At 34.2% G+C, this 13,304-nt stretch overlaps 2 protein-coding genes and 1 long non-coding RNA gene across 5 annotated transcripts; 1 reads left to right on the forward strand and 2 right to left on the reverse strand.

Moving 5' to 3' along the window:
* Nucleotides 1-518: 518 nt before the first annotated feature.
* LOC108463016 (uncharacterized) lies at nt 519-4,922 on the forward strand. Of its 3 annotated transcripts, none has more exons than XM_053023870.1 (5): nt 519-685; nt 1,122-2,492; nt 2,593-3,559; nt 3,798-3,956; nt 4,573-4,922. In XM_053023870.1, exons 2-5 carry the CDS (start codon nt 1,122-1,124, stop codon nt 4,650-4,652), a joined length of 2,577 nt encoding a protein of 858 aa, XP_052879830.1. In that variant the 5' UTR covers nt 519-685; the 3' UTR covers nt 4,653-4,922. The 3 variants fall into 3 exon arrangements, with proteins under 3 accessions (XP_052879830.1, XP_052879829.1, XP_017618442.1); XM_053023869.1 differs by having other exon boundaries at nt 4,580-4,922; XM_017762953.2 differs by lacking the exon at nt 4,573-4,922 and adding an exon at nt 4,311-4,559 and having other exon boundaries at nt 520-685.
* LOC108463019 (protein DEHYDRATION-INDUCED 19 homolog 3-like) lies at nt 4,909-7,793 on the reverse strand. The gene is made up of 5 exons (XM_053023872.1): nt 7,434-7,793; nt 7,123-7,265; nt 6,312-6,391; nt 5,704-5,955; nt 4,909-5,252 (listed from the first exon to the last, which is right to left on the reverse strand). The coding sequence occupies exons 1-5, from the start codon at nt 7,507-7,509 to the stop codon at nt 5,144-5,146; spliced, it is 660 nt and encodes a 219-aa protein (XP_052879832.1). The 5' UTR covers nt 7,510-7,793; the 3' UTR covers nt 4,909-5,143.
* Nucleotides 7,794-10,752: 2,959 nt separating this feature from the next.
* Nucleotides 10,753-12,613, reverse strand: LOC128286528 (uncharacterized). Its single transcript, XR_008277133.1, has 3 exons — nt 12,525-12,613; nt 11,968-12,052; nt 10,753-10,941 (listed from the first exon to the last, which is right to left on the reverse strand). It is a non-coding gene; the product is annotated as an uncharacterized LOC128286528 (long non-coding RNA).
* Nucleotides 12,614-13,304: the final 691 nt, after the last annotated feature.

The following is a 13,304-nucleotide window of genomic DNA, read 5'->3' on the forward strand; positions in this document are numbered from 1 at the left end:
CCATTATTAGTAATGCATCAATTACTTTATTTTAAAAACTAATATTAATTATTTGTCAAGTTTAATTTGAATATATAATTTATATTTTAATATTATTAAAAATATAACCATTACAAATTTAAATATATAATATTATATCATTGAATTATAAATAAGAATTAAAATTTTATTTTTTCCAAAAGTTAAAAAGAAAGAAGAAGATGAGGAAAGAAAGAGGGGAAGAAGGTGGATATTTTTCTAAAATTTTATAAAGGAAGAAAATTTTAATTAATTAAAAGTAAAAAATACGTGTCAAGAAATAATTGGTTATAAAATTTAAAACGGCGTAAATGGTTGGAAGTTGTGGGATCATAGTTTAATTAGTTTTAACAAAAAAAAAAAGTTTAAATATCTGAGTGGGAAATTTAATTACAATCAAGGGTATTTTGGTAATTAAGTCCTAACCCCTCCGCAATGAGGTCGAGAAGTTGCGTAGGCAATAATTATTTTTATCAACGTTCGTATTTATATTAAAATTAAAATATATTTTATGTAAAAGCAAATAGTAGAGTTTATATTTATATATATATATATATAAACAACAAAAAAAACGCTACAGCCTGAAAAGATTTTCAGACATTGCAAAAAAATCAAAAATCATTTTCTTTTTTCCTTTTGTTTTTCAGTTCTGTCTTCCTCCTTCCAGGTAATAATTTTCTCTCTCTTGTTTATTTTCTACGGATATTTGAACGCTTTATTTAGATATTTATCTTTAAAAGGTGTCCTGATTTGAATTGTAACAGCAAAAAAGAACCATAAGCAAAGCAACGGTTAATTTCTTCTGGGTTCTGATTTGTGTGAAATCTGATAAATTTTTTCAATGAAAACTTTAGTATGTTTGTTTTTGTGATTTGGGTTTTCTTTGTTTTCTTAAGTTTTCTATCGTTATAAAGATTTGATGATGATAAATTAGAGGTAGAAATGATTTTTTTTTCGATTAAAATGTTTGTATTTAGTTTGCGTACGCAATTTGGGTAAGCCTATGGAAGCTTAGGATTCATTTTGATCTCATAATGGTTCTTTGTAAGCCAGAGAAGATTTATACTTAATTTGGTTCTTTTTGGTTTTGGGTGCAATAATAGATGGTAAGGGAAGGGAAGGTTGGCCATTCAAGCAATTTTAAGAAAAGGGTTAGATCGAAACATGAGGGTTCAGATGATTCCGATGAAGATTATGTAGCTTCGGAGGGAAATGAAGGATCTGATGATGATGCTGAATATTATTGTTCTTCCTTAGATGAATGTGCATCGGAAGAGGGTTTTCAGGGTTACAATGAGGAGGAAGAGGAAGAGGTGAGAGAGGTTGTTAGATTGAAAAGAGAACGGATATCTTCGGTAAGGGAGAGGAAGATTCTGGATAAAAAATCTGTAAAGCGGGAAAGCATGTCTGTTGAAGAAGATGAAGACAAGGATTTTGAGGAGGAAGAAGAAGAAGAGGAAGAGGTGAGAGAGGTTGTTAGGTTGAAAAGAGAACGGATATCTTATGAAAGGGAGAGGAAGATTGCGGATAAAAAATCTGTCAAGCAGGAAAGCTTGTCTGTTGAAGAAGATGAAGACAAGGATTATGAGGAGGAGGAAGAAGAAGAAAAGGAAGATGATGATGAGGAGTTCACTCCAGATGTAGAAGATTGTTTGGATGAGGAATTTACTCCAGATGAAGAGGATTGTTTGGATGAAGAATTCACTCCGGATGAAGAGGATTGTTTAGATGAGGAAGAGGAATTGACTATGACAAAGAAGAAAAACAAAACAAAAGTTAGTAAGCAAGTTTTGCGGAAAAAGTACCTTTCTAAACAGAGGACAAAGAGGAAGAGGTCTGCAGTTTCTAAGAAGCCTTCGAGAAAACAAGGAAGGAAGAAACGGCGGTTGAAGAGGAAAAGGAGGGCTGAAGAAGATGATGATAATGATGATTGTGGTTTTATAGACAACACTCCAGCTCTGAGACAAATGAGCAGAACTAATGCAGGACGGAGAAAAAAGGCATATGTTGTACCATCAGATTCGGATTTTGTGTCATCTGGATCATCTGATTACGAGTATACTGTCTCAGAGGAAGAGAGAGAGCAAATGAAAGAAGCCAACCAATTTTTTGGAAGTTTAAAAACTAGTTTGAGGAGTTCATCAGCGTCAAAGAGAATTCAGGAGCTTGAAGAGCTAGGCCAACCTAAGAAAACTCCAGGGAGAAAGGGTAAGGAGAAGATAGAGGAAACAAAGGCAGAACTAATAAAGCCAGTTTGTGGCATTTGTCTCTCTGAGGAAGACAAACGAAGATTGAGGGGCACACTGAACTGTTGTAGTCATTATTTTTGTTTTACCTGCATTATGGAGTGGTCAAAAGTGGAATCTCGTTGCCCATTGTGCAAACAAAGGTTTGAAACTATCAGTAAGCCTGCAAGATCAGCAGCTGGATTTGATTCGAGAGAGGTGTTGATCCAAGTACCTAAGCGTGATCAGGTACATTTTATTACTTGTAAGGATTTTAAGTGTAATAGTTTTTCATTTAATTTAGTTTCTTATTTGTGGTTGGAAATGGGCATGTTTTTCTTGTATACAGGTCTACCAACCTTCTGAGGAAGAACTGAGAAGCTATCTTGATCCATATGAGAATGTCATTTGTTCTGAATGCCACCAAGGTGGGGATGATGAACTCATGTTACTATGTGATATTTGTGATTCGTCAGCACACACCTATTGTGTTGGTCTCGGTCGGGAAGTACCTGAAGATAATTGGTACTGTGATGGTTGCAGGCCTGTTGCTACTGGGTCCTCTAGTTCCCAAGTTCAAGATTCTTTGCCTGATCATAGAATAATAAACAATTTGTACAATAGATTTTCACCCATGGTAAATTTTGGAGAAGGTTTAGACTCCATCGTAGGTCCTTCACCTCTTATGCCATCAATTCCCAATTTTGTGGGTTACTCATCTCCTAGATTTCCTGCTGTAGATATTCCCATTGTTTCTCCGGCATCTGGAGCAGGGGCTCCAACACTGACTGGAAGGCGATGGTTGCATCGCCAGATTCAAAATCTTCGTTCAATCAATAGGATGAATTTTATGGCTGGTAGGACTGATGGGATATTAAGCGCCAATATGGGCACTGATTTTGTGAACTCTCACACTGATCAGAGTACGGAAACAACAGTTCAACAAGCTAGGACTCAAGATACGGGAACTCAACATCAAACAGTGTTTGAGGAGAGATTACAGGATGATCCCTCTTCTTCAGTGCCAAGTAGGGACTCATCTTCTTCAAGGTTGGAAAATTTGAGAAGGCAAGCAGTTCAGGATTCAACCACCCCAACAACCAATACATCAATCAACTTGACGTTATGGCCTGAACTTACTGGTATCAGTTCAAACGAGCAACTCCGTCAGTGCATCAATGGATCAAACATTGGACCTGATGGTTTTGCTTCACCTTTTTCTGTTAGAGATGAAAATAACTTTTCAATGGCCAAGGAACAGTTGCAAGGAATGGTCAGAAGCCATTTGAAAGCCTTGTCCACTAATATTGATTTAGGTAAGTTAAGCCCATCTGTAATCAATTCATGTCAGGGATATTTCCAGACCTATGGTCTGCAGTTTTTATTTGTCTAAAGAGCACGATTTTCATGCATAAATCATTAGTGTGTGCATCTGTTTCTCAGTTCGGTTTTTTAATCACATTAGTGTTTTGGAGTGATTTGTAGTTTGTGATTAATTGAGCCATGTCTTCTGTCTGGAAAATTTTCAAATGCTTTTTATGTTTATATATGCAGACAATGGTACTTTTAAGGACATAGCAACAAGTGCCATGCACACGTTATTGGCTGCTTGTGGGCTTGAGCATATGAGGAGCGAGGTTCATGTTGTGCCTCCACCATCAAATTGTACACACATTGAAAGAGTGGCAACCGAGCAGGCAAGCTTAATGAAAGGTTGTTGCTTAACTTGTTTTGATTTTTTTGTAAAAGATGTAGTGAAGAGGATCATGGATACAAGATCCCCGCAGTGGTTAAGCTTAGGTCTTTAAATCTTTGATGTAGTAAATGTACTTTTTTTTTTTTCTTGGTTAGCAGTCTAACCAATTTTTAAGTTGATTTATACTTACCATTCACTGACATTGAATGCCAAAAGTGCTCTATTCTCATTTGATCACCATAATAGATTGTTTAGACTGAACAAAGTCAATTTTCTGCTTCTCAGTGCTGATTGTTTTTACTGCTTGAGTTCTTTGTTCTTCTCATCTTTCCTTTCTTTCCCTTTGGTTGACTATTCGATTTTGTGTTTAGTTGCACTCAAAGTATGAGAATGATGCTACAGCTTCAATATTCGACGGAGAGAGCCAGTTACGCATAAGAACTAAGGTCCAAAGGCATGGGAAACTATGAAAAAAGATCATCTTTTTTATGTAGCTCAACTTTTGTTTCATTGGTTTTGTTAGGAAATTCCTTTCCCACTGGAAAGGACAAACAAGACAGTTGTTTCAGTTTATAGAGTTGTAATAATTAATAATAGATCTTTTGCCCTGCATTAACTAATCTGATATCCTAGGTTGCAGGTCAGAGCCGTTTTCTTGTCTTGATTTTCTGTTGTCTTTGCTGGAAAGCTACGTTAATCCAACTCAGGTGTGAGTTAAAATCATACCAGTATGTGAACATTTTCATGTATTTGGAGGTTTGGTTTTATACCCATGTCCGGATATGCCTTGGATGGTGAACAGTCCCAGTAACATAGGTCAAGTGTGCAGCTGATCTCAATAGGAACTATTCTAGGAGGCTAATTACTACTCACATCATGTGGGGATAGACTTTCCAGGATTGTAAGTTTAATAAAATATGATTTTAGACGCCTTCCTATGTTGTGCTGTGTAAGGAATTGAAAACAACATTCTTGGATTTAAATTATTCTTCTTTGATGATATTTATCTATCATGACCTGAAATTAAAAAAGATGAAGAGAAACTCAGCATCCAACAGAAGTTACATTAATTCATTCCTACACCTTATTCAACATTTTGCTTCCATCCATATTCACTAAAAAACAACATAACAAACCATAGGACGCAGGTCCCAAGGGTTTTGGGTCCGCAATTGGAGCAAACAATATGAAGGCAGAGTGCTTTTCATAAAATATCATCAAGAATTGTGGACAAAAGCAGCCCTTGAATAAACTCACATCTTTCTGTCTTCTCTTCCTGATCCTCGACTGAAAGAAGAGTCGATTGAACATTTCTGTCGTCAAAACCAGATATCAGAAAAGCGGGTTAAAGCCTTCAGATCACGGCATATTCTTCAAAGATACCGTAGCAAAAACATAGCAATAAAAAGAAAAGCTTGGACAAGCATGAAATTCCTCTTTTCTCAAACAAAATAAAAACCAAGACATCCTATAAACTGTCTCATCCTCTATTCTCAAAGAACAGCATTAAGTCTCTACTTCACAATCCCCCGAATATATGACATGGCTTGAAAGATAGCATCTTTTTGAGAAACAAGAAAGACGAACAAAACCACTTCTCCATGCCCATTTCACCTAATGCTGAACCTATCCCGTACGAAACAAGGTTACGACAAGATCTATGTTATCTAGGATTGTAAATATAAGCCAATAAAATACCATGTGAATTCGAAACACCAGCCCCCTGCAAGCAGAGGACAAAAGGAACAATCAAACATGACCTACCTTTCCAACTTATTAATGTCTGAACTTTTCTCAGTTGCACTTGTTTCGCTAGAAAAGTGAGGCTGGACACTAACAAAATCATCAACCATGGGCAAAATAAATGAAGACAACAACGGATCAGGTGCTGAATTGGATGAAGACAATATACAAGAACCCCCAAAGGGAGACTGTAGGTTTCCTTCTCGCAGCTCTTTTCTCAAACGAGATAGCATTGAATGAGATCCACCTTTACGTGATTTCCTTTTGTGCTGCATGTAACCACTTGTTAAGGAAATGAAAGTACAAAATAAGCCCTTAGAATGACTTAAGGAAGTCCTGCAAACAAAGCTAACAATTCTAAAAGTACACCACCAGTCAAGAGGGAGAGAGGGGCATCTGAGCCATCTAGCATACTGGTTTAAATGCTTTAAAATGGCCCAGAAGTTTTTGAGGAAGAACAAAGATGATAAAGTTTGCTGGTAAGAAACATAACCAACGATCAAATTCTACAAATGTAGCAAACTCCAATGACAATTTTCAAGGCACATGGAACATGAAAAGAAACAACTTATTGATATAGTTTAAAGAGGAATTTGACTACTCATAAATAACAACTCATAGAAAAGGATATCTTGAATATATTTCCGTGGTGCAGGGTTATATGTGCAACCATATCGACTTCCACTTTCATTGCACAGACCGGGCATACCTGTAAAGAAAACAACTACAGAGTTTAGATTCAAGAGCGAACCTTTCCTTTGTAGAAGGCTCTCGAGCACCATGGAAAAGAAAATCCACAAAGAGAAATTATAAAGCTCCTTTTCTCCAACCTTACTATAACATATCAACCTACAATTTGTCAAGTTACCAGCATCAATACCAAACTCGTAAGCAAAATTAACACTAGAGCTAACTTTTCATGTTAGTTGAACCAGAGCTCATATTCCAAATTAGATCTGGCAATTCAGAACATGACACAGAAAAATATAACTAAAACAAAAAATACACGTGAAAGTTGAAAGAACATAGAAGATAACGCAAACTATCTAACACAAATTATTAATGTCACAATCTATATCACCTTAAAACAATATGAGTTGGAAAAACTAATCCGAATGAAACAAATACATGGATTGCTAGGTCTAGAACAAAAGTAGTTCATCCGAGAACATCAATATGCTAACTACACAAGACTTGTTTAAGTAAAACAGCAGCTAAAATATTAATCTTGAGGCTAAAGCTTAAAATTTGAAACTTGGGTCTATAACAAGCGAACCCCTTCTTAATTCCTTTTAGTGCTTGGATAAGAAATCAAAGCTTAACGCATTTATGCCACTTCGATCAATTACAAAGAGAAGATCATTGTAAAAGATTTTCAATATACCCATCTTGATTATAACACATAAAAAAATGAAAAAGAAACGAAAATCAAAGTAATACCCCATTTTTAGCCTCCATGGGATGCTCATCATCAATGTGACAGCACAAGCTGAGGATATCGAAATGTTCTGAACAAAAAGGAGATGGAAATTCCTCTCTTATATCATCTTCTCCATCTATTTCTTCCAACCCCATAAACATATCTGCATTTTGAACCCATTTCTAAGCGTCAATAAAAAATAAATAAAAAACTTGCTAAAAATATAGTCAAGTTGCTCCCTTTACTTCCATTTTCCACCACGCATAAAAAGCAGGAAAAAGAATTAACCCCAAAAAAAGTAGAAAAGGAAAGGATGGGATTCAAAGATTACCTGACCGTGATTGAAGAGTAAATTGGTATCTCTTAGAAACTGAAGAAAGGCGGGTACTCCATGAATCAGCGTCCATTTCTAAATCACCCTGGGAGCTGTTTGAGCTCTGACCTTGGATTTGTGAAGAAGAATAAATTAATAAATTTCCAAGAAATTAAAGTTGGGGAGGCCAGCTACTTGGGTCTTTCTTGTTGTTTTGGAGATGAATTTCGTCTAAAAATAAAAAGATCATCTACCAATTCTTCCAGTGGATTTTCCTAACAAATTTTTCATAAAAAGTTAAAACACAAATTATTCGACAAAATACAGTCAGTGCTATATATAATAAACATCATCTCTAATCTTAAAATATATACATAATATATCTTCTATCTTTCGAATAATAATAAATATAGTCTATAACAATATTTTTTTATTAGTCAAAATTGTTGTAAAAACCACTTTTTATTGGTTTTTTATTTTTTAGAAGAAAAAATATCAGACTAAAACAAAACTAGTCTAATTTTTGTGGATTACATCAAACATTGTGTGATAAACATCAGTTTCCAATAGACGTCGCATATAGATTAAAGGTTTATCAAGAATGATCAATTGGTTCAAGCTTCCCGAGATTTCCTTAGCCAAGTAGTTAGCGACTTTGCTGCCATCTCTCGATAAAAGTCTAAGATTCTCTTACCAATCTTTAGTAATCCAAATGTGGAGCAATCTAACTTCTGCTATATTGTTTACACAAGCAAAACCAAAAGGCAAAATTTCCAGTTAGAGAGCATTATTGGTTTCCACTTCCACTTGTCAAAATCCCTGCTCCCAAGCTAGTTTCAACCCTTCAAGCATCGCCTTAGCTTCTACCTGAAAGATATCAACCAAGCTTGTCACCATGCCAAAACCCACAAGCCATCCCCTATAGAGTCCTCTTATAACTCCTCCAATAGTCGCTCTCGATTAAGACACTGAATTCGAGCCACCCACATTAATCTTGGTCCAAGCGATATCAGGGAAATGCTAGCACTTCCTCCAACTAGTAGAAATATCCCAAGTAGGCATCCCAGTTTTGAGGTTCAACAACCTCGCCCATGCTTCTATTGAGGCAATAAGCTCATGGCTATTACTACTAGCGTTCTTAAAAATACAATCATTCCGATTCTTCCAAATTAACCAGCAAACAATAGAGAAGAAGGTGCTCCATTCACCGCTTTGGGTTGATAATTTCCCTATATTCTTAGTGTTCCATAAGATCCACTCTACAAGAGGAAGGTTAAAGAAAACTCCTCAATTGAAGTTTGGAATAACAACTTCCAAACTACTTGGGCAAATCTACAATCCTTAACTACATGCAAAGTAGATTTAACAGTTAAACCACAATGATCGCAAAAAGGATAGTGAGACATACCTCACTTTGTGCGTTCCTCGTTAGTCAAGATCCTTTCGTGAGCCATCTATAAAAGAAACATATGAACTCTTTGTGGTGCCAAAAGTTTCCAAGTGTACTTATTACTAATTAAACTTCTGTTTTCTCACGGAGCAAATGCCCTCTTATAAGTTTTCGACAAAGAGAAAGTACATGCTGACGTCTATCTCCACGCAAGATAATCCAATCTAGTTCCTTTAACAGGAGGATTGCAACCCAAAATACGTAACACTATGTCTTAAGGAAGAACAGAATGAAAAACTTTTATTAAATTAGTTCTATGTAATTATCTCTTTTATCTCAAATTTTAATAAAATTAACTTTATTCCTAAATTAAATACATAATAATGAATTTTAGTTAAAATATTAATTCATTAATCATATTTTAATCGAAGAAAAAAATCATATTTTATTTATATAAAAATATTTTTAATAAATAAATTTATATTTGTAAGTTTTAATAAATATATAATTTAAATCTCTATCACATATATAATAAAGCAGAGTTTTAGTGTATTTTAGAAACATTTAGTTCAAACGGCGAGTTTTAGCATAGTTCCTCAGAAATGCTTTTGGGATAAAAAGTATTTTTGAGATAAAAATATTGTTAAATAAGATGTTTCAAACGTGTTTTTGACAGAAAAAAAATATTTTGCGTCAAAAAAGCATTTTTTTTAGCCAAAAGCAAAAGCAAAAAATTTTAATTTTTGCTTTAAAGTGTTTAGAGAAGTAATGTTGAAGTAACCCTAAGTCAATTTATATGTTACCATGTGTCACCAACAATTTTTGACACATTAGCAAATGTTAAAATATGTCTGCAATTGACTTCACACTACTATAATTTCTTTTTGATAATTGGGGATGGGGATTGTGTAACACCCCTAACTCGTCGGAATAGGGTTACGAGACACTACCAAACAAATCACATCAATATTACGTACTTTAAACATTCATGGTCATAATTATGAAAACACAATCATATTGTCCCTTACGAGATTCTTCAAGGCCTCAAAACATGCTTAGAAGTGGTTCAGGACCAAACCGATAACATTCGCAAACTTTGTGAAACTTATAAAGTTTTCAAACATTCTAGGGTCACACGCCCGTGTGAGTTCGTCGTGTACCTCACATAGTCACCAGACACGCCCATGTTGCAGACCGTGTGAAAACAGGGAATACATTCTGACTTGCATCACACGGCTGAGGACACGCCCGTGTGCTATGGTCGTGGGAAAACTGGAGAGGTTACTAACTTGGGTCATACGGCTGGCCACACGCTGATGTGCCAGCCCGTGTTTCACACACAGTCAACAGACACTCCCATGTGTCTAGACCGTGTAAAATCTGTAGGGTATTCTGACTTAAAATCGAAGGGCTACCCCAAGAGACACACGGCCGTGTAGCATGACCGTTTGTTGCACACAGCTGAGACACACGCCCGTGCTCTTCTCGTGTAGACAAAAATAGACTATTTGCATAACCATTTTGTCACCCTATTTCACAAGTATACACAAGTATAATTTGCATCAATAATTCAACCCAATTGGCAGTCACTTCATAACAATTCACACACATATCATGCCATTTCATCTTTAACCATTTCACTACTCAATTCAATACCATTTGTACATTCAAACACATACCAACTAGCATGATTCATTCCCCATTACTTACCTATTCAATCATATACCAAAGTACATATCATACTCCTCAATACAACCTATTTCAATATGTGTTTTTACTACCATCAATTACACACAAAGCTTGACTCATAAATCATCTCTTAACCATTCATTTATTAAGTCCAAATTCATGTTTTTCATAAGTAAATACTCAACATATACCAAATAGCCAAATGATCATCTTGAATCATCACCAACCATACCAAATTATGCCATTACACAAGACAAATTACACATCAAACATAAGTCATTAATAAACCATATAAAATAGCCAAATACATCACCAAAACCTTTATAAAAAAGACTCAAACCTATACATGCCATATAACCAAGTCATAAGTGTATAAATACCAAAGTCAAAAATCAGATAGTCTGATGCGATCTCCGCCGACTTTCAACCTAGCAAACATCCGAAACACTATAAAACATAGAAAAATAACACAAAGTAAGCTATAAAGCTTAGTAAGTTCGTATGATAATAAACTCGTATTATTAAATAACTACATTTAAAACCATTATTCCAAACATGATATAATTCATATGATTGCACAATTCTATCTCGTATACATGCACATAGTTAATCAAGATTTTCATGAGTTTATTCATTCAAAACATATATGATTTTAATACTTCTTATTAATTCATTCACATCTTCATATGCACCAGCAATTACATATCTAAACTTTATTCAATTCAATTACCATCACCTTTTCTTTAGCCAAGTGAATTATGTGAAGTATCATCAAATAACGGTATTTCGCACACTATGTGCCATATGTATATTTAGTTAAATCAACTATAACTCATATCTCACATATCATTCAATTCATACCTCGTTATAGCCAAATAAACACATTTTTGGCATGGAACATACTTATACATAAATCTTTCTCATTTCATATACATGATACACTAAAAACTTACCAAATTACCTTCATTTGATTCTTATATAAGTTCTGTACGAACCTATATCACTTAATTCAATTGTACTTTCCTTCTTGTCTTGATTATGCTCGTTGAACCATTCGGAATTGTTAAGGATACTCGAAAATCACATAAAGCTCATACAATGACATATCCCAGATATGGTCCTACATGTTATCACATATCGATGCCATTGTCCCAGACAGGGTCTTACACGAAATCATATAACGATGCCAATGTCCCAGACATGGTATTTACACGTAATCACAATACAATGCCAATGTCCCAGACATGGTCTTACATATAATCACATCTCAGTAATCCTAATGTCATGACATTTTACTCCTAAGGTTCGTACGGGGATTTCGGATGTCGTAACTTCGTCGATTCTTGCTCGTATTTGCTTGTTCAACATTCGTAACAATTCAATGATAATGAAACATATATAATTCAATTCAATTCAATAATAAATAAGCATTTATAATATAATTTAAATACATTTATTAGCATACGAACTTACCTCGTTCGCTGTAACGACGAATTAAATTGACTAATTCGATACTTTATTTTCCCACGTTCTAGATCTGAATCTCATTTTTCTCAATCTATATAATAGCAAATTTTACTTATTTAATCATTAATTCATTCAATTTAACACAATTTATACTTTTTGATAAAATTATACTTTTGCCCCTATTATTCCACATTTTTGCAATTTAGTCATTATCACATAAAATCACAATTTCATAAAATTAAGCACAAACCCAAGCTAGCCGAATTTTACCCAATCATATAACAGCCCATATTTTCAATTTATTCATATTTTTAACCACATAATTTCATAATTTCACAAATTTGTCCATAATTTGCATTTTTACTCAAAATCACTTTGTAAAATATGTAAAACTAACATCTAACTTCCATATTTCATTATCAATCATCAAAAAGCATGAATATTCATCAATGGCATCTCACAAAATCTATAACAATTTTGAAAGCGAAGATGCGGGCTAACTAAATTAAGCTGCAACGTGCTCAAAAACGTAGAAATTATTAAAAACGGGACAAAAACCGTACCTTAATTGACAAAGGAAGCTTGGTCGAATGTTTAGCCCTAAAAATGGCTGATTTTTCTTTCTCAAATTCGGCTAAGATGATGAATGAATAGGAAAAATGTGTTTGTTTTATTTTAATTATAACTTAATAACTAAATTACAAAATTAACCTTAAGAACTTTAATATTTACACCACTTGCCATGCTATCATCTTCCACTATCTCATAAATGGCTATTTGCCACATAAGGACTTCTATATTTAAGTTCTATAGCTATTTGACACCTTTAGCTTATAGAACGCAACTTTTATGCTTTATATGATTTAGTTCTTTTTACCGAATTAAGCCTTTAAACAGTAAAAATTTTTTATGAAATTTTCACACAATAATTCTATCATGTTGTAAACCATAATAAAATAATAAAATAAATATTTTGGCTTCGGATTGAGGTCACAAAATCACTGTTCTGATTAACCCTAAAAACGGGCTGTTACAGAATGAGGTTGGTTGCTTCGAATCGAACCCAAACTCTTATACTTCACAATTTAATGTTCTTATCACTTGGTTAAGAAGTTGTTGCCCACACTATTATAACTTTTAAATACGCTGATAAATGTTATTTAAAGAAGGTTTCACGCACAAATTGATATTTAAATTATACTCTCTCTTTTTTTTTATCTTGGTACTTAAACTTTTTTTTTTGGTTATAAGTCATACTTCTATTTTTTTTCCTAAGTTGGTACTTCTGTTAATCAAATCGTTAAATATATTTTTTTAAATGCTTAACCTATAAATTGGTACTT

This window comes from Gossypium arboreum, chromosome 13, assembly GCF_025698485.1.
Source record: "Gossypium arboreum isolate Shixiya-1 chromosome 13, ASM2569848v2, whole genome shotgun sequence".
Classification (NCBI taxonomy): Eukaryota; Viridiplantae; Streptophyta; class Magnoliopsida; order Malvales; family Malvaceae; genus Gossypium; species Gossypium arboreum.

What these genes read in the sequence shown, in the direction of transcription:
- LOC108463019 (XM_053023872.1), bottom strand. Translation starts at nt 7,509, where the DNA reads ATGGACGCTGATTCATGGAGTACCCGCCTTTCTTCAGTTTCTAAGAGA. An exon ending in CCATGGAGGCTAAAAATGGG is followed by an intron (nt 6,392 to 7,122) that starts GTATTACTTTGA and finishes TTTTCTTTACAG; the next exon opens with GTATGCCCGGTCTGTGCAAT. An exon ending in CACGGAAATATATTCAAGAT is followed by an intron (nt 5,956 to 6,311) that starts ATCCTTTTCTAT and finishes AAGTGGTTACAT; the next exon opens with GCAGCACAAAAGGAAATCAC.
- LOC108463016 (XM_053023869.1), top strand. Translation starts at nt 1,122, where the DNA reads ATGGTAAGGGAAGGGAAGGTTGGCCATTCAAGCAATTTTAAGAAAAGG. An exon ending in AAGTACCTAAGCGTGATCAG is followed by an intron (nt 2,493 to 2,592) that starts GTACATTTTATT and finishes TCTTGTATACAG; the next exon opens with GTCTACCAACCTTCTGAGGA. An exon ending in GTCCACTAATATTGATTTAG is followed by an intron (nt 3,560 to 3,797) that starts GTAAGTTAAGCC and finishes TTATATATGCAG; the next exon opens with ACAATGGTACTTTTAAGGAC.